Here is a 25,391-nt window from a genome sequence, read left to right as displayed (position 1 = left end):
TGTCCTCATGACTTGAGAGGAAGAAAAGTGGTGTGAATTGAAGGAACTGCCCATCTCCCACAGCTCTAGCAGCCTGTGCTTGGCCCAGCAGGCAGAGGGTTGGGGGGGAGCTGCTCAGAGCAGAGCAGGACCAGTGCAGTGGGAACACCAGAGGCAGCTTTACTCAGCAGAGGGAGCTGCTATGCCTGAGGTTTTCTGGTTTGTATTTTTCTTAAAGGATATTTAATGGTTTAATGGGATGTTTCCACTGACTGATGACCCCTAAAATCACACTGTAGCACATCATCCTGAAAATAGCTGCACCTTGTGAATGCTTGGGACTATTTAAAAATGCAAATAGCAGAGAGGGAAACTCAAGGTGACCCCTTTTTTCTCTCAGGAGGCAACTGTGCACTTCTGCCTTTCCCACTGTGCCCCAGGGGGCTTTGTGTTACACCTGGCCCCATGGCAAAAGCCCTGGCTGGCACCAGGGGCTCTGGGCAGCCTTGGGTCCTACAGTGACACTGCCTGCTGCCAGATCTCCCCCAGGACCTGGCAGGACAGCCAGAGACATTTCTGCAGGAGCTTTCCAGAAGCAGGGCAGAGAAGAACAGTGTGTCCCAACACCTGCTGCCCATGACACTCCTTTAGCACTCCCTGACAAAAGCAGTCTGAAGGGCCCTGACCTCTCTGACATCTCTGTCACAGTTCTTAGCACAAGTTCTCGCTCACCATTTTCAAGGACTCTGATACTGAAATTATACAACAGAAAAATTGATTAGCAGTGAGGAAGAAACCCAAACAGGAACATCCCAATGCAGTGCTTGACCTTGCTTCTGCCGCTCCAAACTCCCGGCAGAGGCATCAAGAGGAGTTTGAGGCTGACTGTGCAGCATCCCTCCCCCCTCCAGCTCATCCTTTTCAGCACATCCAGGTATGGAAGAGTCACAAATGAATGCAACACATCTTGATCCCTCCCAAAACATAATCCAACCTGACAGAGGAATTCCAAGAGCAGGAGTTCGTGTGCACGAGTCAGCCTGGGGTGTAATTGCATCTCATTTAGCTGCACGCAGCAAGGTTGCTGCTCATCTAGAGGTGAGGCTGCTCAGAGCCTCAGCAGCCAGCACCTCACTGCAGGTGGCAGGCTTGGTCTGGCGCAGGACCGGGAGATCTCCGTGTAGGCAGCCAAGGTTTATTAGAGAAATTGTAAATTCCAACGAGTCGGATACAAAGAGAAGCGGCGCTGCCTTCTGGAAGGCAAAGGTGTTTCTGACCTGTAGACACTGATGGAGGTTACCCAGACACCAGTGACCACAGCAGGTTTGACAGTGAAACGATCACCTTGCCGTTAATCTTAGGGGAGCCACAGTTTTCCCTCTGCCCAGTACATCCAATGGGATGTGAACACCGTGTCAGCACACAACCACCACCTCCCGCCCGCAGCCTCGCCGCCCGTCCGCCGGGATGTCGCTGCTCAGCAGCACCTCTTCTGTCCCCACTCCATCCCAGCAGCTCTCCCCTCCCTCATCTGCTGTGTTTGAACATCCAGAGCAACACATATCTATGGAACATTTCTAAATTCAACGTTAGGCTGCTCTCATCTTTAACAGGATGGGGGAATAAGGAGGTGCAGAACTCAAAATCTGTTATTGAACCTTAAAACTAAAAAGGAAAAAAACCAGAACAAACAACCAACCAAAACCCACTGTTCATTTCTCATGGAGAATTCAAACCCTTCACTGGCATGTTCCTAGGAATGTGTTTGTTTTTTTTTTTTCTGCTTGCAACAGTGAGCATCATGGAATTGTATCCTGGAGCACCATGGTGTTGTCCCGCCGGTGGGGTGAGCTGTCATAGGGCTGCACAGAGCAGTGCTGCTGTCCACAGAGCTGTCAGCCCCAGGCTGGCTGTCAGTCTGAGCACGGGCAGGGCCCTCAGGGGCGGCGTGCCCGAGGTGCAGGAGCAGACCTCGTAGCCGTTCTCGGAGCGGCTCTCGTCGTGCTGCCCCGGCCTGGAGCGAGCCCCAGTCCTGCTGCTCCCGGCTGCCGGCGGGGCGTCGGCCTGCATGTCACTGCACACCAGCCAGTCCCTGGCGATGGACTGCGGGTAACCGGGCTGGGCCTCCAGCTCGCTGTCCAGCACCTTCCAGTACTCCTTGCCCCTGAAGAAGTAACTTGCCCCTGCAAAGAGACCAAAAGCCAAAGGCAAGGTGAGCGGCGATGGGCGCCCTCCCGCTGGAGCACTTGAGTCAGAATCACAGAATGTTCTGAGTTGGAGGGGACCCACAAGGGTCACTGAGTCCAGCTCTTAAGTAAATGGCCCATACAGGGATCAAACCCATGACTTTGGTGTTATTAGCACCGTGCTGAGCTAACTCAGGGTCACTTGGAGCAGCAGAGGAGCATTCCCACCCCAGCTGAGCCCCAGGGAGTGGAGGCACATGAGACACCACTGCTTGCTGCCAGTACTCCCTCTTGCTGCAGGAGGGATGCTCCAAAAGATGATGCTGTGCCTGGCTGGGATCTCTCACAGCAGACAGGAGCCACCAGACAGCTGGAGGTGGATGGTGAGATTTTGTCTCTTCTGTGGTGGGTCCTAGAGCAGATGCACCTCCTGGTGCTGTGGGTGTGTGGGGTCAAGGCCCTGTGAATCCCCAGCTGGACACACCATACACACCTCTCCATGGCCATCAGTGGACTGTCTCATAACAGGGCATGGTAAGGCTGGAGACCTCACCTACCTGTTAATGACCTGGGGTATGTGCTGCCATCCCTGGGCTCAGAAAAATAACCTGAGCCTGGCAGGTCCCTGGGAACCTTCAGCTCTCAAGTGCATTTTTTCTGTTCTGAACTGGGAGGCTGGGAACTCTCTAAGAAGGTCCCATGCTCAGGAGGACTCCTGCCTATGGGAATGGCTTATCACTCTCAATAGCTTTGAAAATTCAGCTTTTCCCCTCTGCCTGGTTTAATGACTGCTATTACACCGTTAGGTTGCCAGTAAATAAACCCTGGAAGTGCCACTTTGTGTTGAGTGAATGGCTGGTTGTAAACGTCTCCTGTGACAAAATTTTTGTGGTCTTTTCAGCGGGAAGAAACCACTGAGAAATCTCATCCCCAGAAAATAAGTTGTAACTCTAGGGAAAACATCCCTTTGAAAGTATTTTCTGTCTGCATCCTCATATAACCAGCTAAAAATCCAACAACAACAAAACCACTGAGGAGCAAATCAGCCCATACCAGGATAAAAATCACTGCAAAGCAGCGTCAACTGTGTTCTTTTAATAAAATGAAATTATTAGCCCCCCAGGATATTTTTGTTGCCTGTTTGAATTACAAAGTCTTTTAGTGAGCAGTGTGGGGAGCTCTGGCTGGAAGCACACCTCCCTCTTCATCTGCCAGACACTGGGAACTGCCATCCCATCAGGGGCTCAGCAATTATGTCGGCAGGAGGGTAGAAAGGGCTACAGCTCGATACAGCACTATTTTCTTTCTTGTGTTTTTTTTTGAACTGGCATGTGGACTCACCATCTGACCACCTCATGGCATCATCCAAAGGGCTTGGTATTCCCTTCCACAGGATGGTCTCTGAAGGGTACCCGGGATCCATCCTCCGCTCGTGGTCGTCGTAGCGCCAGTAGAGATTGTCCTTAAAGAAATAAGTCTTGTCATTGTGGGCCCAGGAGAAAGCGGCGTCGATTCCTCCCAGTGGCAGACCGAAGTCTGAAATGGGCCGTGGGTATCCCTCCTCCACGTTATTGTCCTTGAAGACCCAGTATCTGTCTCCTGTGGAAAGGAAAGAAGCACAGAGCAAAATCACATTTGTTTCATGGCCAAAACCAGCACTGCCTCACAGACGAGCTGATGTTTCATTATCTGTTGTGGTGACAAGCCTCAGGACTGAGCTCTTGGCATTTAAGGATGGCTATGGGAAGGCTTCAGCCCACTGGGGAACCTCTAGCTTTGAATAGTTGCTTTTTAGTGTCAGGCTTTCCATGGACATAGCCCTGCTCTGCTTCTGAAAGCATGATGGTCCCCGGACATGAACATGTCCAGAGAGTTACTACATTGTCACTTTTATGCATTTGGTGGAGGCATTTGGTTTTCTGCCCCCTGGATTTCTGCCTGATATCCAACTGCAAGAAACAAAGTTCCATGCACTTTTAGTGGGCAAAACAGGCACCTTCTGCCTGGTATTGAGCTCCTGAGAAGCCAAATGTAGTTCCCCTCTGGAAGAGAGCCAGACAGGCTGAAGGACCTGTGGGTTTTAAGGGATGTAATGAGGAGGTAAGAAGGCTGGACAAATCCCAGCTGAGCAGCTCACTGCTCTTCAAGTGTCTACACAGCCACCTCCTCAGCCCTACCCTGGGCAGTAAAGAACCATCACTATGATTTTTTTTTTCCCCAGTAAAAATGAAGCATGACGTGAGTGGGCCCGGGTCTGTGTCAGAACAAGGAAATGAACCCAGATGTCCTTCATAATCCTCTAACCACTGGGGAAGTCTTTTTTACAACATCTCTTTGGGAACCTGCTATGTCCTTTTAGGTATTACACAACCTATTTTAAGGATCAGACTTTTTCCTCCCTCGGTTTTCTAGAATATCTGAAGAGGCCCTTAAATGCATGCCCGTGTGTCAGCAGCAGGACCTTAGAGGCCAAGGTAATTTGTGTGCTTTGGTTTCTGTCCAGGGATCAATGAAACAGCGCCGGAGGGAGAGAATGAGACAGTGTTTTATAGCTGGATGGAAAATCCTGAGTTCATGGTAGGAGGTGGGCAGGACTAACACACGCAGAGAGTTCAGTGACCACGAACTGCTCTGCCTTGCAGGGGCAAGACACCAACTGTGGCACATCTGGAATTCCAGCCAGGAGGAGCCCCTGGACCTGAGCTGCTGTCTGTCTGTCCATCCCCAGCAGGCAGGGCAGGGAGGAAGGGAAGGAAGTGAGTGCTGCTGTGGTCTGCAGACCAGACTGGGAGTGTCTGGTGCCGGGCATAAGGGCTGCCATGCTCCAGTTGGCCCCATTCCCTCTGGGAAAGCAGAGTGGGGGAGGCTGCCTGAGGCAGCTGGACACACACACAGAGCCTTCCATGTGCTGCTCCGTGGGGAGATGCAGGGCTTGGCACATCTCTGCAGAGCTCAGCACGCCAGCAGTCCAAGAGGGCTTTGCCTGTGCTTGGAAAGACTTCTGCAAGCATAGGGGCTTGCACAGGGCATAAGCCATCCCTCCAGCCTGGCTGGAGGAACTGAAACAGAATTATTGCTTCCGGAAGGGCTTGGCTCAGCACTTCTGAAACTGAGAATTGCACCACATTGGGAGTAGAACAGTCCAGAGGCAAAAAGCAATTTCCAGCCAGGAAGCACAGAGGGCTGGGGTGTATTTAGCACTTCAAGTGCACAACCTTTCCGAAACAAGAGTCAGTGCCTGCAAAGAGCCTGGAGGACACTGAGGGCATGGGTGGCATCTAACCAGCATGAGTGGATGGTTGGGGGATTTAGATGTTTGTATAGGAACCAAGAGCTAGTCTGTTCCTCCAGCTCTTCTGAAAGAAACAAGTGAGATTTTTTGAACAAAAAGAGAGGATGACACCACTTATTTTAAGAACAAATGTAGTAACAGAAATATAATCAGCAAAACCAAGCTCTTCAGTTTCATTTTTGTCCCCTCTATGACTTCTCTTCTCAGCAACAAATACTAAAAAGAGAAAAGCCCGAAGGAGGGACACAGCATCTGTGGAGTGTGCGGGGGGGTGGTTTCTGCTTGTGTTTCATTCTTGAAAAGCTCAGATTTCAGTTACATTTGGCAGAACTTGATCTTCAATGACATTTCCCTCCTTTTCTGGGGAACGTGACTGCTACCTTTTGCCTGCCCTCCTTGCCAGCTGCTTTCTCCTGCCTTGCTCATGGACAGCAGATCTCAGACCTGCCCTGGGAGATGCTCAGTGGCTGGCACTGGTATCTCCTGCCTGCAGGAGAGGTCAAAACGCTGCCAAGGTACCCTGGCACCAGGCTCTACACCGAGGGGACACACATGCTCCCTCCTGCACTGTGTTTGCTCTCACCTTTGAAGAAGACGATCTTGTGGTCGCTGGTTCTCTCGTAGACCGCGTCCAGGCTGTCCAGGTTGAGCGGCAAACCCCGCCAGAAACGGTGGATCTGAGCCGGCTGGAGGGAGACCAAGTGCTTATTGCGAGTCAGTCTCCAGAAGTACTTGCCTGGAGGGACAGACTGGACATTACTGAACCACACCCAACCCACCGTCGCCGGGGGATGAGCGGCGGGCGGGCGGCAGCGGCAGGAAGCAAAGCGTGTGAGATGGGAGCTGGGAATTAGAGCTGTCCTGCTCTGCAGCAGCAGCTGTGACTGCTTTCTATTTCTGGCAGCCATTAGAAGAAACCCCCTTCTTTTTTGGATTAAAATAATCCTCTGGACATTGCACTGGAGTTGTTACACTCCTGGCCACGGTGTGAAGCTGTGCCACTGAGCCAGGGCAGGCAAGAGGAGACTTTCATCTCCTCCTCCTCATCTCCTCTCTGCACGGGACCTCCTGGGAGCAGGTGGGAGCAGGCAGCAGCTGAGGCTGCACCAGGTACCAACAACCTGTCTCCAAAAAAACATCCCTGTTCCTCCTGTCCCAGAGCAGCCTCAGCTTCCTGCACACAAATGCCCAGCTGCTTTTGTATTTGGAAATGTCTAGGATGTCATGATGAAAAATATAAGAGGGGTTTTTTAAATGAAGAAAGGCAGTAAGAAAATAGAGGGGGAGGAAACCATATGAATAAATCTGGAAGGGTTGAGGTTGGGAAGGAGGCACAATTAAGGACTTTGGTACCATATAGAGGTGCAGGATAAGCAGGGACTGCAGTCCTGCGGAGCTCCCGGGATGAATGTGCTGGTGGTGCCAACAAACACACTTCAGCACCTGCAGCAGCACTGACCCAGCTTGGAAAGAGTATTTCTGGAATATCTGGGGTATTTCTGGAATATTTTAGGTAATTTGGGTTCCTCTGTGGGAAGGATGACAAACCTTTTCCTGCTAGCAGAACCTTATGTGGGATTTCCTGAGGAGTCTTAATGCTTTTTAGGGGTAACTCAAAGAGCAACTCTGCACTGGCTTTGGGATTCTCAGCCTGAGTTTTTGCAGCACTCTCCATTCTGTGTTTTCCTTGGAGAGCTCCACGAAGTGATGTGAGCCAGAATAAGATGTCTAAGAGGCAACTCTCGACTTTGTCTCATATTTGTTATTGCCTGTTAGAAATTATTGCATGTTATTTACATCTGCTCTTGCGTGGATTCCCAAGGGGAGATAAGCAACAGAAACCAAAGAGGCATTTTCAGATTTGTATTCATGACACTCAGCCCTTTCTCCAGAGCTGGCAAATTGTGACACTGGCTTTTAAAATTTTATGGAAATTGGATCTTAGCCTAATAATGCAGGAGGCAAAACCCTAACACTTAAACATCTGCAGAGAGGGAGTTTTATTCTAATTATATAGATTTATATCATATTCTTGTTCTTCTACTCCAGTTTGCCTATTTGCTCTATCTGACTGAAACACACAAATGAATAATACATCCCAGTGTGGTAGGAATTGCCATAATTACAGATTCTTTTTAAGAACGTAAAAAAACCCAAGGATTCAAATTTGGTGGCCATTTTACATTGATTGAAACACATGGAATTAAATAAAGATGATCTCTGCATCTCTAATTAGCAAGGCACTAGATTTTCAGCCAGATTTTCACTTTTTTTTTTAGCAAGGAATAGAACTCAACACAATTCCTTCCTTAGCAGACCAGTATCTGAACGTTGAAGTGCCCTGGGCTCAGCAGGTGAGCAGCTGCAGCAAGCAAACCTTAAATCTACCCCCAAAGTCAGGCATAGCCTGAGCCGTTTGTTGCTTTGGTTGGGTTTTTGATAAGCTATCAGGAAAAAGGAAGGAAATAAAGCAGTTAAGTAGCAAGGAATTCTGAATGTGACGGCCTGGCCTGCTCCCCGAAGTGCTGCTGTTGCATGGATGATCATCAGCCAAAGCGAGTTCCACAGGGGAATTGCTGCCATTAGCATGCAGAAACAATTCAAAAAACAACCCCCCAACCTCGTGTTTGTTTAAAAAGCTCCATTTAAACCCCTCTCTGAGCTGGCAAACTAAGCACGATAAAAGCCAAGTGCTGTCCCAGTATGTGGATGGTGGGTTCAGGCAATTGCTTTCTTTAATCCCAGGTAATTCTGATCCCAGCTGTGCACCACGCTGTCCAGATTTTGGATGCCTCTGGCAAGACTGCTGCACAAACTGTGCAGACACACATGCAGGTCAACGGTGTTTAAAACTTCAGGAGTCTGTAGTGAGGCCCCTACATCAAAGCCAGCAGCGATTCTGAAGTGTGGAGGACCCACCATTGCCTTCAATATGACAATCCTGGGAGCTCTGAGGAGCTCCAGTCCTGCTGCTCTCCAGCCAGGGAACCAGCTGGACCAGCTCAGAACAAAATGTCCATCGATGGAGGGAGCTCAGCACTAGAGGTCATTAAAATCCTGCCCCAGAGGTGACATCCCCACTCCCTGGTGCCCAGGGTGGTCGGGGGCAGCGATGGGGGCTCTGAAGGAGGTGCTGGGCTCTGCAGGCAGATGTGCAGCTGGCATCCACCGACCCTGTGCTCTTTACATTTGCATTTCGGCCCAGAATAAATACATCCAAAATAGACACCGAGATGGATTTATCTCTGCTTCATCATTTTTTCCGCTCTGAAAGACAGACAGCCATTTATCCCGACACCAGTCCATGTCTCTGATTTTCCCTTCTTCACTGTGGCCTTTTGGAGCTGGCATCTGAACAAAGAACATTGTGGAACAGCCTCTGTACTGTGCTCCCCGCAGAGCACAGGCAGCACTGAGTTCTCTGGAGCCCCGTTACCGTGTGTGACCCAAGGCTCACACTGTGATACCCACATGGGTTACACAAGCCTGGACGCTGCTGCTCATCCCTGGGGCTTCTGCTTCCCTGCTGGATGGCTTTGGGGTGGCCAGGGATGGAAAGAAGTGCCCAGTGGGCATTTTTACATCTCGGAAAGATGAGAAAGAAACCCCACAGAGTCCAGCCTACACAGGCTCTGTACAGCTGAGGAGGCACCAATGGGATCCTTGTCAACAGCCGGGCACCCTGGGGACACCCTGACAGCAAGTGTTTGCTGGCACGGAACCAGATGGTTTGCAACTGCACACATGCTGTCTTTGAGTGATTCACAGCAAGCAGCATTAGGGAAGGAAGGAAGGTTGGAAGTATCCCAGAAAAACAGTGGAGTGTTGTTGCTGTTCCGCTCATCCCTGGTTCAGCCTCGATTTTGACTTTGATAGTGCAGATGTCAGATTTTAGTTCTTCACCTGGGCAGTCCAGTGGGATGGATGAGAGTACAATTCCTGGATTGTCACCAGTCCGGCTGCTTCAGAGGGAAGTGTTAAATCCCAGGATTGGCACATGGACACGCATCTGCTCTGTCTGGAGTTAGGACACACATCCCTCATGAGGACCACACCAGCTGCACACCGTGGGGACTTGGGCAGGTGGGTTTGCCTCCAGTGGTCTCTCCTCCCTAACCACCCACCAGAAGCCCCCTGCTTGTGCCACGGAACTGCTCTTGGCCAGAGATCCCACAGGTTCATTACGCTCTGGGTTAAACAACATCAATTTTAATAATTTTAAAATAAATTGTGTTTTAGTTTCACTGGCTTTTCCCTTCTTTTTCTTCTTTTTGGATAAAAGAAATGCTTGATTTTCTGCTCCATCTTTTGCTCCCCCATCCCTTCTCCTCCTCCTCCCTCTCAGTCCCCGGGTGTGAGAGGTGCCTCCCTGGGTCTGCAGCCCCAGGGACTGCAAACCCCAAGGCAGCTCATCCTCACTGCCCATCCCACACTGGCTGCACTTTGGTGCTGTCACAGCACTGCCACCACAGGGTGACACAGGCACAGAGCCCTGGTGAGTGCTCACCTTTGAAGAAGAAAGCCTCTCCCCGGATCTGGGCCACGGCATCGAAGTGTGTGTTGCATCTGTTGGGCACATCCCGCCGGAGCCTGTGGAAAGGTGCCCAGGTGAGCACAGCCTGGGTGGACAGTGAGGGGCTGTGTCCCCCCCATGCCTCCCATCCCACAGACTGTGTCACCCCTGCTCTGGAGCCCCTGGCAGAAGACTACAGGCTGTGCCTGCCTGACATTCCTGATGCTCAAACCCAGCCACGTGCCCGGGGATTTCCGAGGCGAGTTCAGGCAACCCTCAGCCTGAAGACAGCTCGTGGCACACACCCCTGGGCACCAGAGGCTGGGAGTCGAGCGAGGACACGCTCTGCATCTACCAGGCAGTGTAGCTGGTGAGGGCTGAGCTGGCCTCCCAGTCCCCCGTGGCACAGCGTGGCTGCCCCAGGGCAGCAGGACACGTGGATAGCAGCCAAGCAGCATCTCGCTCCAGCAGCTCAGGACGTGGCTGCTCCAAGGCTGAGCTCCAAAACGCCAGTGAGAGGTGACAGAGCTGCAAAGCAGAAAGCAGCTGAGCCAAAACAGAGGGACCTGGAGGAGCAATGGTGCCACGAGATACCTAGGGAAAGATACCTCTGAAAAACATTTGGTGAAAGGCACCCAGCAAGTGGCAGCTGAGATACTGAGCTGCTTTAACAAGGTGGGTGGGGAAGGCAGAGAATATGAAGGACAGAGAGCCACAAAGCCCATGTAGCAAATGATGATTGATGGAGGAACAAGGAGAGAATGCTGGGAACACACATGGAAAAGCTGCTGTGGGTGACAGGGAAGCATAAATCTAATCTGCTGATAGAAAAGTTGTGCAGGCTGCCAGCACCAGCTTCACTGCCCTCTTTGGCCACAAAATAACGGATGTGGAGGTGAACCCCACCCACCCTCCCAGCACATGGGGCAGGACCAAGGGGGTTGGCACAACAAGTTTTCTGCTCCTCCTGCAGCTGGTGTGAGACGATGGTCAGGAGTCAGCAGCAGGGAGAAAGGCTCTCACCTTTCTAGGTCAAAACACAGCCACAGAGAGCCCTGTGGACAAGCGCTGTTAGAAGCTACACAGGGAGAAAGATAATTAATGGCATTCAGCACATCCCAAAAAAAAAAAAAAAGAACCAGGAGTTGAAGGTGACCTGCTCCATCTCTGCCACTCTCACTTGGGGCACTCCTGGTATCTGGCAAAAATGTGTGTGACCATCACCTCCCATCTTCTTGTTCTGCGTTCCTTCTTCTCTTAACTGTCCTGCTGTCCTGGCAGTAAAGCAATTTGGTAACTCCAACGTTTATTAATGAGCTAGATCCAGAACTTAATGAGGATATGCTGGTTGCTTGATGACATCAGTGTAAGCAGTCCTTTACCAAGGCAAACCTGTGTTGGAGTCAGGCTATCGCTCCACTTGTTCCAATATTCACCCCCACAGGTACATCGGGGAGTTGCTCACCATGGAAAGATTTAGGTCAGTTATGCTTGGGCAATTCAGGATCCTGCTGAGGAAGTTTGATTAAAATTTCAGCAAGGATGAATTTACCTGAGGGTGATGGGGACAAATTTCCCTTAGTATGAGTAAAATTTTGAGACTCAGGGAATCATCCAGAGGTCCAGAGAGAAATACCAAAGCCAGAGTGATCAGGCTGACGAAGCAGAGCTTTGCTACCACACATCGTGTGCAGGAAAGGAACAAATCTGACTCACGGGACAGTGGAGCGGTTCTCTGGCAGCTCTGGCAGGATGGGATGGTCATCTGTTTTGCTCACTTCAGGCTTGGCTGTGGGGGACACGGATTCCCTGACTCCTGTGCGGAAAGACAAGAAGCGGTCGTGAGGAACACCATCCTCCCCACCAGCTCCACTCGCTCCAGAAACAGCTACTCCAGCGTGTCCTCCCACAGCAGACACGGGCTGTAGCTGGGTGAGGGACACAAACTTACCATAGAGTTGCCAGATTCTGACTTTGTCCTCGTAAGGCAGGTCATACTTCAGAGGGTCCCCCACTGGACCTTGGTAGTAGGGTCTCATGATAGACTCTATGGCAGAGATGTGGGTCAAGCCAATGGCATGGCCAAACTCATGGACAGCTACAGCAAACAGGTCCATCCCGTGGGCATCTGGAGATAAAGACCCAATTGAAATAGAAGTCACTGCATGACAATTGTATTTGGGGGATTTGAGTGCGCTGTGGGAAAAAGTGCAGGTATATGTTGGATGAATGGGAAAGAAAAGCTTTGGAGCAGGTGAAGTTTTTTTCCTCCAGCTGGAGACTGGAGTGTATCATACAAAAATAGAAAACAAGCCAGACATCAGCCCACACCAGCCTCTTATACCCAGATCACTGTTGGCACCTGAGGAAGAGCCGGACAAACGGCTGAGAGAGCACCCAGGTCACAACCATCTGCCCTCCCGGCTGACCAGCCACCAACCTGCTCGTGTGACTGCTGCCCTGACAGGGACAGGTGACCATGTCCAGCTCGTTTTTAGAGGATTTACCCATCTTCTCCTGTTCCACACTTTGTGCTGGCAGGGCTGCAACTCTGGCATCTGTTCCCTTGGGCAGACACTTTGATCCTCACACACCATACTGGGCATCAGAGAGACTTTGCTGGACATCGATACCTCCTCCTTGGATGACTTTTTCCCCTCTGTCTGGGCTATGTCCACTATATTCTTTTCCCCAAGATTCCTTATTTGCAATCCAAGCCCTAGTGCCTCACACCACACCCACAGACACACCCATCCCATCCTCTCCAGTGCCTCACACACTCAGGTCAGGGGTTAATGCCTGCTTCCAAACATACACCACTGCTGCCAAAGCAAAGGAGGAGATGCTCCCAGGAGCTGTATGGGACTGATCCTGCTCGGTGCCCTCCCACTGCCCTGCCCCAGACCAAGTCCCCAGACCACTGCTGGGCCAAGTGCCTGTGCAATTTCTGCCCTTCACTGCACAGCAATGCCCTGCAGAGCAGTACCAGAGGGCAGCAATGATTTGAAGAGTGGTTCTTACAAAGATCATGATTTCAAGTACTGTAATAAACAGGCAGTGGAGCTCAGGGGAGTGTCACGTTCCCTGAGTGTGGTTGGAGCTAAAGGAGATGTTGCTCAGAAGCAGCCATGGCTAATCCAGCACAGTCATTAGTGCTCCCCATCAGTCCTGGGGTCTTGGAGGGGGGATATTTTTTGCTGAATTTTGCCTTTTCCTTCATGACTATTATTTAGTGTCTGTGAAGAGCTGGGATTTTTATAACCTGTGCTGTTTTCCCCAGCACTAGGGGAGAAAAAGACATATGCTCTCTGACATTTTAATGCCAAACCGACAACCTTGGGGATATTTTCATATCACCTACCAAGTTGTTGCTTTTGAATCACTAGGGAGAACAAAATAAATAAAAGATGAAGCTCAGATAGCTCCAAGACTTTCAAAATAGAGGGCAGCTTTCTCGCCGTCGGGCTCATCCCCTCATCCCCCAGCGGTGCTTGGAGGGACACTCCCTGCAGGAATGCTGGCTCTGAGCTCACTCCTTCGCATGGATTTGTTTCACAATGAGTGTCCCAACCACCAGCTACACAAGGGGCACCATCCTGACCCCATCACTAACACATCTGCTGTGGCAAGCTGCTGACTGCAGCGCTTCCCCCTGCCCTGTGTGTCCACAGAGCACAGCTGCTGCTTTTTTCCCTTCCCCATAAGGGCCAATAAACCAAAGGCACAGCAGCGTGAACCAAGGAGCAGGTGTAATCCTGAAGGATCAGCCTGTCCAGACCTTTAGCCTTCACCTCAAGACCTCCTCCAGCACGTCTGGTGAACACTCCTGCCCGTGAACTCTCAGGGGGATGGATGGAGGTCAACTGGGGGGCAGGAGGAGAGAGGGGGGGAGGAAGAAGGTATTAGCTGCTTTCAGAGAAGACAATTAGGTCTAAACAAAGCCATTAAGCTGAGGCAGCAAGATCCCCCCGGGGAGGCTGGCAAAGGAGGTGGTGTGACAAGTAAATTAGCAGCTAGTGACTCTGTCAAAACGCGCCACAAAGGTTGGGGATCTGATCCCCACAGATGGCTTTGCAGCTTAGGAACACTTGCTTCTGAAAGTCCCTCTGCTTATTAAAACTCTGCTCTAACCAGAGGAGATGAAATAAAAAATAAAAAGGAATAAAACTGTAACTGGTAACCATCCTCATGTAAGGTAATGTACATGAGATGGCAGGAAAAACCCAGTGCTCACATCACAGGGGGCTTTTTACCTGCAGAACACAGAACCCTTTCCAAGCAGGTCACCTTACAACAATATACTTTAAAAAACAGAAAACTGGGATGTGTGGCAGCGAAGCCACCCAAAAGATATCAAAGTCAGAGAATTCAGTCACCATTCAAGAGCACCAAGCAGCCACACACCCAACCTGCAGCCTTCCAGGCCCAGGAGAGATGGGAACTGGGGGTGGGCAATGGGGAGCTCTGCAACTGCTGGCATGATGGGGAGAACCACGGAGATGCCATTGAGGCTTGCAGGAACATAAAATACCCTCAACTCTGCCTGGGGCGATTTTGCTAGCAGGGCTGAGAGGGGGATCAGAAGAAGGTGGTGGGATCCTGAAGCCTGGGGTCAAGGTGTAGCGGAGGCTAACCCACTCTAACCACCAGAGCAGAAGATGGAAACTGGGAGCCTGGCTGCAGCTCTCCCACCCTGACCTACCTGATGATCGGAAGGTCCAATACTCGTCGTCGTCGAAGTGAGTGTCTCCTGCAGTGTGGTGGTCTCCAGGGAAGAAAGCGTGTGCCACCGTCCCACCAGGCCCGTCGAAGGGATAGCCGTCGTTGTGGTCTGCCTTGGAGAAGTCTATCTGGATGTCAGCATTGTTTCCTGCCACCTCGTGGAAGTTCAGCGGGGTGATGTCGCTCCAGACCTTCAGGGCATAGTACATCAGGGCTCGGACCGTGTCGTGGCCCAGGTGGGATTCTTTGGGGAAGGTGCGAACTCTGAAATAACGAGGGCAAAGAAGAGGACAGGTCAGTAGCACCAAAGAGCTCCACGGGCCACAGGAATTGGCTGTGCAGCTGGCTGGTGCATCACAGAGCCTCAGCGAGGCCTTTGGAGCTCCTGGTGCTCCCCTGAAGTGCCCTAACACCCTTCATGGGTGTGTCCTTAAACCTCGGAATCACATCGGTTCCAGGGCTGTGAGGATTTCAGAGACTGAGTTTGGGTCTTCCAGAAATACCAAGCCAGTCTTGCCCACCAGAGTGTGAAATACAGCCAACATCTGAATCCTGATACCTCCCAACCCTGCTGTGCCAGGGGGCAGTCAGCCCCAGAGCCACACTTCGTGCACAAACTCTTGTTAATGCCCAGGACCCCAGGACTACAACCCTTGTCCAGCCTTGGAAATGCCAACATCATGACTCCCTTTCCAGAGCTTGCCCATTTTTTTTCCCCAAGCTCCCTTTCAGATCTATTGATAATTATTTTCTCACCACTTATTCGTCCACGTGCAACCCAAATATACAAATGCTGTTGACGTCTGAAGCCTTTGCTTCACACACAGGCCCATCAGTTTTCTTGCAAAAAAAACCCAGCAGGTCATTGCTCATTCTTATTGCACACACACAGAAATCCAGGACGGATTTGCTGCCTCCATATATTTCCCAGCATGTCTGCTGGAGTTATAAAATATACTTTGAAACCAGTGCACTGCCAGCAATCTCACAGACTGCAATCCATAACAAGGAGGAGGAGGAGGAAAGGATGCATTTTATGTAAATTCAGGATGCCTCAGGCCTATTGCCTGAAGGAGACGGGCGACCTGATGGAGCACTGCAGTTGAGAAGCTCTTGACTTGCTTCTTGGTAGAAAAAAGCATTGATGAGCAGGAGCTTGCAACACTTCTGCATTCATCCTGTCTCTCTGTATCAGCACTGCCTCCCGTGGTCCCCAGCTCAGCCTGGGAGAGAAGCCAGGTGGGACAACCTGTGTGCTGGAATCCGTCCTTCAGCTGCACAGTTCCACCCTCCCTCTTGGGCTGGAATGGAAAAAAGTCAATGTTTCCTGTGTAAGCCAACTTTGAAAAAGAATTCCTAATATTGTTGATTTAATAGAGGAGATGAAAAGACAAAGATGAAACAAGGCACGCTGGCTTCTAAAGGAATATGTTTAGATAATCTTTCATTGACAATTTTGACAAAAATATACACACTTTCCAAGCAAATGTACTGTTGACTGAGTAATTATTGACAGAAACCAATTCTGCTGGAAAATTTCTGGCCAGCTCTGCCCCAGTAATAACAGATACTTTATTTCTTGTGCACCAGCACACCAACCAAAGTGTTCATGAAATATTCATGGCTTGAGAGATTTTTAAAGGCTGAAGCAACAATTATGATCACCTTGCTTGCCCTCCCACATAATACAGCTGGGAGAGCATCTCTCAGCTCCACACCACTCCCCAGCACCAGTGTGCACTAATGACCTGACTACACTTCAAGAGGTAATTACAAGTGTCAGAATGGGATGTCACATTGCTCAAGCTCTTCCTACAGGTAGTGATTTGGGTGCCAGGAGACACCATGGATCAGAGATGGGGAGTAGGAATGACTTGCTGGCTGAGGTTGGGAGCTCTTCCTTTCACAAATATTTGCATATATCCCGTGCCCTCAGAGACAGGCAGCCCAAGCCTGGGCAAAACTAGTCAGGGTTAAATCTAGGACAGAACAAAAAGAGACTCATGGGAACAAGCAGAAATCTCGCTAACAGTTTCTCTGAAGAGCTTGGGAAGCTCGTCCTAGACATGGTGGGAATGGGATGGGTGAATCAGGCAAAACACATCACAGCCAAAGTCATTTATATGTTTGCCTTTGCTATCTCTAAACTCTTTGGGCAAAGAAAGACCTTATCAACTACTCTAAATGAGTTAACATACATGTAACATCAGATATCTAGGACTTTAAAGAAAACACATTTGTAAAGAAGACAGCACAGAGGTACAAACAGTATGAACATGGGATTAGAAAATAAAATTTTCAGGCAATTTATAATTTATAGAAGAGACTGGCTGGATGTAATCCTCTACAGTAGAGAAAGGTCACCTGGTTTCCAGATATTCTTTAACTGGGTGTCTTTGTCTTCGACAACACTCCTCTGGATTTAGGTAAAGCCTTCACTGCTTTAATTTCTGCTGAATAAGTCATTATATGTGTAAAACACACCATGTTTAGCCCAGGAATTATGACCTTTCTCCAAGATCACGGTGCCTAGGGCACAGACTCACATTCAGAGACACTATCTGCTCTTTCCTTCACAAGCCATGTGAGCTTTTCTTTCCTTCTTATTCCAGCTGTAGAATGAGGATAATAAATCAGACCTCTCTTGTAAAAGGATGGGGGATAAAAAGCCCTGTCTAAAGAGACAAACATTATTGATATTCATCCCAAGCCCTGACTCCAGAAACATTAGATTAAGGCAGAAACAGTATCAATACCTATTTTGCTTCTTATAAAAGGTCCTGCACCTCTGAGCTGACCCACATTTTATTAACATGCTGCAGGTGTAAGTGAAAAGTCCCCCATCCTTTATTCATTATCACCATCATTTTTCAGGAGAATCCCATCAGGGTTTTTCAATTCAGCATCTGATTTGATTGCTGGAGCTCTGCTAATTGTTTTCAATGAGATTAGAAAAAGACTATTATGCTGATAGGACTTTTGTCAGCGTTGCATTACCCAGTTCCACTGAAAAGGAGGCACATTTTTAACATCGTGCAGATTAATAACCTTCCTCCTACCTTGATTATTATTATTATTATTTGTAGTAAACGGTGCTTAGGTCCCCAGTGGAGAGCACCACTCCTTGGCTGCTAATACCTCCTGAGACTCCCCTTACAGAGCTCCAATTTTGGGCAAAACCCTGATGTGATTGGAGAGAAATCTCTCTGCTCCAGACAGCCCCTGCCAAGCAGCAGGAAGGTGACAAACAATGGGCTGCTCAGTCCCCCCCAACACTGCCTCGAGCCTCAGGGTCGGTCACATCCCTCTGCAAATCCCTCCTTTGCTTGTCCCACCCCAAAGGGACTCTGTGTCCAGAACTGTTCATAAGTAGAGACCAGAAAGGACTGATCTGCCTCCTCTTGCTATTTTGAGGGGCACCCACACCAATGTTTAATTCGATTTCTGGGGTCCTTTTTGGGTTTTGTCCTCCAAAAGTGGAAGAGTGATGGATGAGAAATCAATAGCTGGTTAATGAAAACACTCCTGCACCTTCCCAGCCCTGAAACCACAGACAAATACAATAAATGCTGAGAACTACCAAACACAGCAGGCTAAGGACTGCCTGATAAACCCACTCCGATTTTTTTTGGAGAGGGAGAGAAGAGGGGACAGTTGAAGGGGTGGGCACTTGCTGCCATGGCAAAGGTGCTTTTCCAGCTTCCCAGAGCCACCCATGGCACAGCAGCCCAAATCTGGTGCTACCCTGGCACTGCTGTAACACCCCATTGCCAGGGGAAAGCAGTGGGTGTGTTTGCACCCTCCCTCAGGCCTCTCCCAGCACTTTGCAAAAGCTGAACGTTTTTGAGTGATAGCCTTTCTCCTGGCCTGTAACATGCACAGAATGCCAGTCACCCCCCAGCCATCATGGCCCTGCACTGGCAAGGGATGCCAGCCTGGCAGCTGCCTCCTCTCTGCTCCAGCTGCTCAGGGCTTTTCCTATGAGGGCCCCAGTTGCCTGTGATGGAATGAGGATGCTATAACAACCCCAGAGCAGCTCCACACTGAGAGGTGACACTGTCCCCCTCAAGCATCTGTCATGCCCAGACACGGGGGACAAGGCAGTCTGTGACCAGCTGGGCTTGGGCTGGGAGGTCCCCGTGGTGGGATGCCACGGATTAAAGGATGAAAGCAGGAGGATCAGGTCCTCCCCTCAGCACTGGGGGTTGCACACCCTTACCCAGGCATCCCTGCCTGGCTGCCACCCCTCTGTGCCTCAGTAAATCCATCTCTGGGCTCAGGCAGTGACACATCTCCCCTTGGGTGGGCTCAGGAGCCTCACAGTGATGGTGGGCAGTGACTGACAGGCATCACTGCTCCTCTGCCAGCAGTGTCTGCTGCAGCTCTGGCACCCCATGGCCTGAGCATCACAGTTTCAAAGGCTGCAGCTCTGATGGAAGCGGCACAAGGGACTCATCCTTAACTAAAGGCGGATGAAAGTCACCTCAATTCGGCACTGGGCTGATACTTCAGCAAGAAAAAAACCCCAGGAAATTTAGAAGGCTTGGCTTCAACAGCTTCCCCTGCCCCAGGGAGCTCAAAGCATGCGGAGAGAAGGGGCACGGCCCTGCTGCTGCACTTCCCAGCGCCGCGGGGAGAGACGGAGGTGCCGGCTGCGAACTCCCCTTCTGCAGGGCACAGCCAGAAGCGATAGAGCAAAATCAGCAAAAGGAAAAGCCAGGCTGCAAACGCCGGGGGGTGGGTTGGAAGAGGCTGCGGGCGGCTCCGGCGCAGATGCCGGCAGAGGGCATCCACAGCACACCGGCTGCTGAGCGCCTCGGCAACCCGGGGAGGGACAGCGCCGGGAAAATAGAGGAAAAAAACAAAAACAACCCCGTGAAAAGAAGATTTACGCGCTGTAACATCCTGGAGACTTTCCGCGGGGATGAGGCGCAGAAAACAGGCTGTGTCTGACGCTCTGCTGGGATGCTCTGAGGCTGTACCCTGAGCAGCCTGAGCTCCCCGAGCCCTCCCAGTCCCACGGGCTGGCTGCACTCAAGGGTAAAAAGAAGAAACCTGAGCAATCTGCACGCCTATAACGTTTTTTTTTTGCCAAATGCTGCCTTCTCTGTCAGTGCAGGTGCCTGTCCTGTGACCCTCCTTTCATGTAGATTTGCTCACCCATTTATTCCAGCCTTGCAAATGTTCGGGTTTTTCTTCAACTTTTAAATCCGTGGCAGGGTAGAATTTAGTTTTGTTTTCCTCTTTCAAAATCTTCAATCAATGTGTAAAAGATAAGAGTGTAAAATTTTATGTCTCAGTTGGCTGATTTTCATGGCAGTTTCCAAAGAGCCAGTTTAATCTAAAGTGCTGGATGTAAATACTACATTGGAGTTTCTGTAATGCTTTAGTCTTCTGCTGGCTTATACAACCTACAGTTATAAAATACAGCCCTTTCTTGGACAAAAGCCAGGATTTTGGAAAGGACCAAAGAATAAAAAGCAGAAATTACTTTGTCAGGAGATGGATTTTTTTTTTTTTATGTCTTACATATAATATTGTCTCAGAACTAACCCCCTTTTTATGGCAATCTTTGCTGCAGCATCACAATTTCCAAGGGCATGGGAGGTGGGGGGTATCCCAGGGCTGCATCCACCACAACAGCCTGACCCCATTTCACCTCCATGCTTTGCTGCAGCCTGACACTGTGCATACTGTGCCAGCATGGCTGGAGTCCTGGTGGTACCTGCAGAACCCCTGCCCTGACCCTGCCTTGACCCTGCTGCCCAGCCACCACACCTGCCCTGCCATGGGATGACACTCAGGTTTGTCAGGAGCTGCTGGAATCAGGCTGTGCACAGGCCATGCTCCTGACCTGGCTCTGGCAGCTCACAGAACATCAGGGCAGGTTTTCTTGTTCCACCCAAAGGATTTTCCCCTCTCTGAAACGTGAAGTTCATTCCTCTTACCCAGACAGGGCTGGGTTTTTATAATGGGTCACTTCACTACATGAATCCATCCATGAGCCAAAACTCTTTCTTACTGAAGCTGAATTATGTTTATCTTTTCTCAAAATAAGGTCTCAAAGGGATCTGCTGGAACAAGGACCAAATCCCTGGTAATGCCACACTTTCAACACGTGTCAACAGCGACAGCCAAGATGAGATTTGTTACTGCAGTGGGAAGAGAACTCACTCTAGGGCTATGTCAGGATCAAAGAGAAGCTTATAATTAAAAGGGAGAACTCTCCATAGCATCCACATGTGTTTTCAGGACACTATGAGCATCCTATGGTGCTGACCTTTCTCAGAGGAAAAATCACTGCAGCACGTGGTCTTTGAGGGAGGAAAAATGAGTCCCAAGAAGGATAAATCCTGGTGGGACAGGGATCAGTTTGCTTGCCAACCCTGACCTGCAGCATTTCTGAAAGTTGGACCTGAGCTTCCATGTGTCACAGGCTCAGTGACCCACACGTGTCACTCCCTGACATGGAGGGAGAAATACTCCCTTGTGGCAAAGACTGGGAGAAAAAAAGCAAATCCATTACCCAGAAAATGCTCCCAACCCTTGTGCTCAGGTGAGGCAAGAGAAGAAGCTCCAGCCATGGCAGCTGCTTGAGAAAGCACAAAGTCCTGATGAACTCAAGAAAAGAGTTGCTCTAACAATCATTGCAACCCAGCAAAAAGCTTCCAGCTAATCCACCAGCCAAAACTGCACAATTCACAGTCACTGCCACGTGGGTCCAAGAAGTCAAGGCTGGGACTGTCAGGAGAAGAGTTCAGATAAATAGTCTGTGGGGTCCTGGCAGCACGCAGGGACACGTTTTAACCATCACCCTGAAACTCATCTTAAAGCCATATTTAGCACAGGTCTATGTGTGGAATTGGTCCTTTCCTGCAAGCTTCCAGCAGGGGTAGATGAATTCCTACCTCCAGGACAGGTTCCTTTTGCCCCACTTGGTGACAGCCTGGATGAATCGCTTCCTCCTGGTCTCTGCAGTGGCGAGGTCGGGCAGAGAGCAGCGAGGGGTCTTCATCAGCTCCAGTGTGGCTTCATCTAGGGTTGGGGAAAAAACGAGAAATCATGGGAAGAGGGGGCTAAGAAATCCCAGGGGAGGCAAAGAGATGGACAGTGAAGTGGTAAGAATGAAGCAGAGGAGCAGAATCCATGCCCAGCAGCTCGCTGGGGCACAGCACCAGCCCCAGCATCACTCGTGGTGACACCCCCAGGTCACTGAGCCCACTATGCCCCACCACTGGCAACAATTCCTGCTGGGAACCCATCTCTTCAAAGCACCCCTGAGCTGGTGCTGCCAGAGGGAAGGGGAGATGCCAGCCCCTGGCTGGGGGTCAGGCACCAGCTCTGCTGTTGGGGTCAGGGGGCAGTTTCACTGATTTCAGGAGAAAATGCAGCAGGTCACCTCTTGCCCTACACTTTAACAGCTCTCGAAAACTTAAGTAAAAAACCATCTGTGGCCAGTTTTGAAGATATTTTAAAATGTATATTTTAAATTATTCTCTTTTGTTCTCTCTTGCTGAATTTCCCATTATTCCTCTGACAAGGAGAAACATTCATATCTAAATAAACTTCTTCTCTGTTCAACTAGGAGCTCATTTGGAGAATGTTCTTATTCCTTCTTATTTATTTTTAAAAATGAATGAAAGCTTGAAGTGTCTATTCTCAAAAGCCAAAACACAGACATATTGTTTCATTCACCCCTTTTCCTGCTGACTTTACCTCTTAAACCCTGTGTTCATGAACAAACCCACATCTATGACCTGCCCAGGGCAGGCGCCCCCCAGCCTGTTTCCAACACCCCCTCCCAAAAATGCAAATGTAAGTCCATTCAAAAGGCCATCCTTGTTCCTGGGTCTCCTGCAGCTTGTGGTGAGGTGGAACAGAAACAATTGCACGTGCTCAATTAAGAGTGGAGAGAGCAAGTCCCAGTGATGGGATGCATCCGCTGCTCCGGGATGTTGGGATGGATGGAGACCTGCCTGCTAATTAGCAGCTTCTCCTTAATCCTGTCCTGAGCAGAGGAAGCAAGCTGCCCCCACGGCAGGAGGTCACAGCCGTGTGTCAGGGAGGGGAGGAGAGCAGAGAGGCTCCCTTCCCTGGGCTGGGATAATGCTGGCTTTCTCCTTCCCTCAATGAAGACATTGAAAGGAATGACCCCGGCCATTCGAGCTGCTCCAGCCTGGCCTTGGACTGCTCCCTCCCAGCCAGATGTGCCTGCCACAGGGAAGCCACTCATTGCCCTGCTCCTGCTGGGCACTGGAGCTGCTGGGGCAGGAGGTGGGCTCTTGGCTGGCTGGGGGTGACTGCGGAGCACCCACAGCCTCTGTGGCTGAATGAGATCCAAGGAGAGCCCCAGGGAGCCCTGGCAGTTCCACAGGCTCCCCCTGACTCCTGAGCAAGAACAAGCAGCACTGGGATGATGCAACACCATCTTCTTCCTCCTTTCCCTGCCTGTGCCTCAGCAGCAAAGAACCCAAAATATCTACATACACAAATTGGGAAGCTTAAATCAGGATTTTTGTTCAATTCAATTTGATGCTGCAAGTAAGGCTTTGAACAGGACACCTTTCTTTTTTTTTTTCTTTCTTTCTTTTTTTTTTTTTTTTTTGGAACACACCAAGAGCTATTTTAAGCACACTGGGAACCCCAAGGGTCTGTGGGTCTGTTGAAATAATTGCTTGCCTCAGGTTCTTGAAAGCACGAGGCAACAGAGCACCTGAGCCATGTAATTACTCTTAGAGCTGCAAACTGGGCCGTGTGTTACACCCGCGTGAGCTTTTCCTGGGGATGCTGCTGCTCCACGACACGGTGCCAAACCCCTTCTCCTCCACGGACCTGCAAGGAGCCATCCCTGCCTCCCTTTGCACTGAAGAGAGGAGGGATCATGAGCCACTGACCTAGGATCCCCGTTGCCTGGAGCCCCCCAAACCTCTGCATGGCAGTGATGGCCTTGGTGAGCATCTCCTGCGTCTGCAGCTTCCCCGTGACAGGGTCTGGAGGAGGCAGATACCCAAATTTTGTCAGCCAGTCCTGTGAAACAAGGAGAAGGGGGGGATGAGAAAAGGAAAAGAAGGAAATACAGACACAAGAAAAGATGCTCTGAAGGTCCTCTCTGTTCTGCTTGGAAATACTTTCACGTTTACATGTTTGTTCCCAGTTTCCCAGAACCGTGTGGTCTCTGCTAATAAACGGCTCTTAAGAGTCTTTTTCAACTTAAATGATTCTATGGAGATGGCTTGTTTTACTCCAACCTTCACAACACCAGGATTTTGTTTGGAAATAAACCCAACCATGAAGTCTCCAAGCCCTTCTGAGCCACACAGTTGTCCAAGACCCGAGCACTGACACAAAACTGAGCCTTCTTCTCCATCATTTCCACATTCTCTGCTTTAATCATCTCCCTGCCAGTTGCCCTAAAGTATTCAGAGCCAGGTATGGGTCTCATTACCACCAGAAAGCAGCGAGGACCAGTGGAACCCCTGCACATCCCTCTTTCCCAAAGCTTTGGCAAGCACAGCCATGTCCCAGTGATCCCCTGCCATGGGTGCCTCATTAAACCCAAACCCACTCTTTGATAGGAATTTGTCTCTCAAAGGACGATATACTTTTATGAAGATTCTTCTCTTCCTCTTTTCAGCCTAAAACTGATGCAAAAAAAAAAAAAAGCCATAAATCTCCTCCTTCCAACTGCTTTTTAAATGTCTCAAGAATTATCTTTCTAAATCCTTTCTTACCTTCCATCTCACTCCCTCCCCTCCCTCAGCAGAAGGATGAGCAAGGAATAATCATACTGCACACAGGGAATGCCATAAACACCTGCCCTCTATTTTCTTTATCTGTATCAAACATTGATCTGTCGAGACTCTTGAAGACTGCTATTGATCCAGACTTCCACCGCAGTCAATACGCCACAAATGCATTGTGGTCAGATTAGTGCCAGAAGTCAGTGCCTGCTTATTGCTACACTCTGCATGTCTCATAGCTTGGTGTCACCTGCAGTGGCCACCCTGAATGCCAAAGCATCCCCAGCCCCTCTCTGGCAAGCCCAGATGAACAGATTCGCACTTTGCAGAGCTTTAGGACAGATCTCCCCACGCTTGGTCTGACTCCCTGTCGGGGGAGCACAGTCTGCTGTGCCAGGTTTCTCACCAGAAATTCCCTTCCCTCCTCACCCTCCTTCACAGTTGCATTATTCTAAGGGGGATGGTGTGCCCAGGAAACAACCACTTATCTGGCCACTTCTTGTTGTTTGATGCAACTCCATCAGCCACCCCCTCCCTGGGAACATCTCAGCATCATCACAGTCTCCTCTTGCCATCGGGCTGAAGGCCAGCCCAGCGCCCTCTCCTCTTCTCCCTGCTGCTGTTTGTCCCTTTGCATAGCAAAAACCATTTGTGACAGAAATTAGAGATGCAATTCACCCTTGATTCTTCGTGAGAAATTGGCTGTGACACGGAGGTCGGCAGCCGGCCCATCAATCGCTGAGGATGGTGGAGTTTAATTTGGTTTCTTCCCTGGCCATGGAGACAGTGTCATTTATCCTCTAATGACAGTGGAGACACTGCCACACCAGAGATATGCACAACTGGGCTGTCCTCAGCCCCTCCTGGAGATGGAGGCGGCAGCAAAAGGCTGGGGAAAGCAACGGCACAGGGAACACCCAGCAAAGGCCCCGTGGGCCTTCTCTCCTTCTTAACCCAAA

General features: G+C 50.2%; 1 protein-coding gene across 1 annotated transcript in view; it reads right to left on the bottom strand.

Annotated features, from left to right (window-relative positions):
- Positions 1 to 1,160: 1,160 nt before the first annotated feature.
- Positions 1,161 to 25,391, bottom strand: part of MMP17 (matrix metallopeptidase 17) — a 59,786-nt gene continuing 35,555 nt past the window's right edge. Inside the window, exons 2-10 of the mRNA XM_051769196.1 lie at positions 23,587 to 23,719; positions 21,601 to 21,727; positions 14,673 to 14,956; positions 11,922 to 12,098; positions 11,687 to 11,786; positions 9,965 to 10,047; positions 6,041 to 6,193; positions 3,507 to 3,764; positions 1,161 to 2,162 (exon numbers count right to left, since the gene is read on the bottom strand). Of these exons, the coding sequence (XP_051625156.1) occupies positions 1,834 to 2,162; positions 3,507 to 3,764; positions 6,041 to 6,193; positions 9,965 to 10,047; positions 11,687 to 11,786; positions 11,922 to 12,098; positions 14,673 to 14,956; positions 21,601 to 21,727; positions 23,587 to 23,719 (1,644 nt within the window). The 3' untranslated portion in view covers positions 1,161 to 1,833. The remainder of the gene's footprint in view (positions 2,163 to 3,506; positions 3,765 to 6,040; positions 6,194 to 9,964; positions 10,048 to 11,686; positions 11,787 to 11,921; positions 12,099 to 14,672; positions 14,957 to 21,600; positions 21,728 to 23,586; positions 23,720 to 25,391) is intronic.

This window comes from Manacus candei, unplaced genomic scaffold (assembly GCF_025592945.1).
Source record: "Manacus candei isolate 608988 ecotype Guabito, Panama unplaced genomic scaffold, ASM2559294v1 h1tg000103l, whole genome shotgun sequence".
Lineage (NCBI taxonomy): Eukaryota > Metazoa > Chordata > Aves > Passeriformes > Pipridae > Manacus > Manacus candei.
Note: the sequence above shows the minus strand (reverse complement) of the source record. Positions and strands in the feature narration are given on the sequence as shown.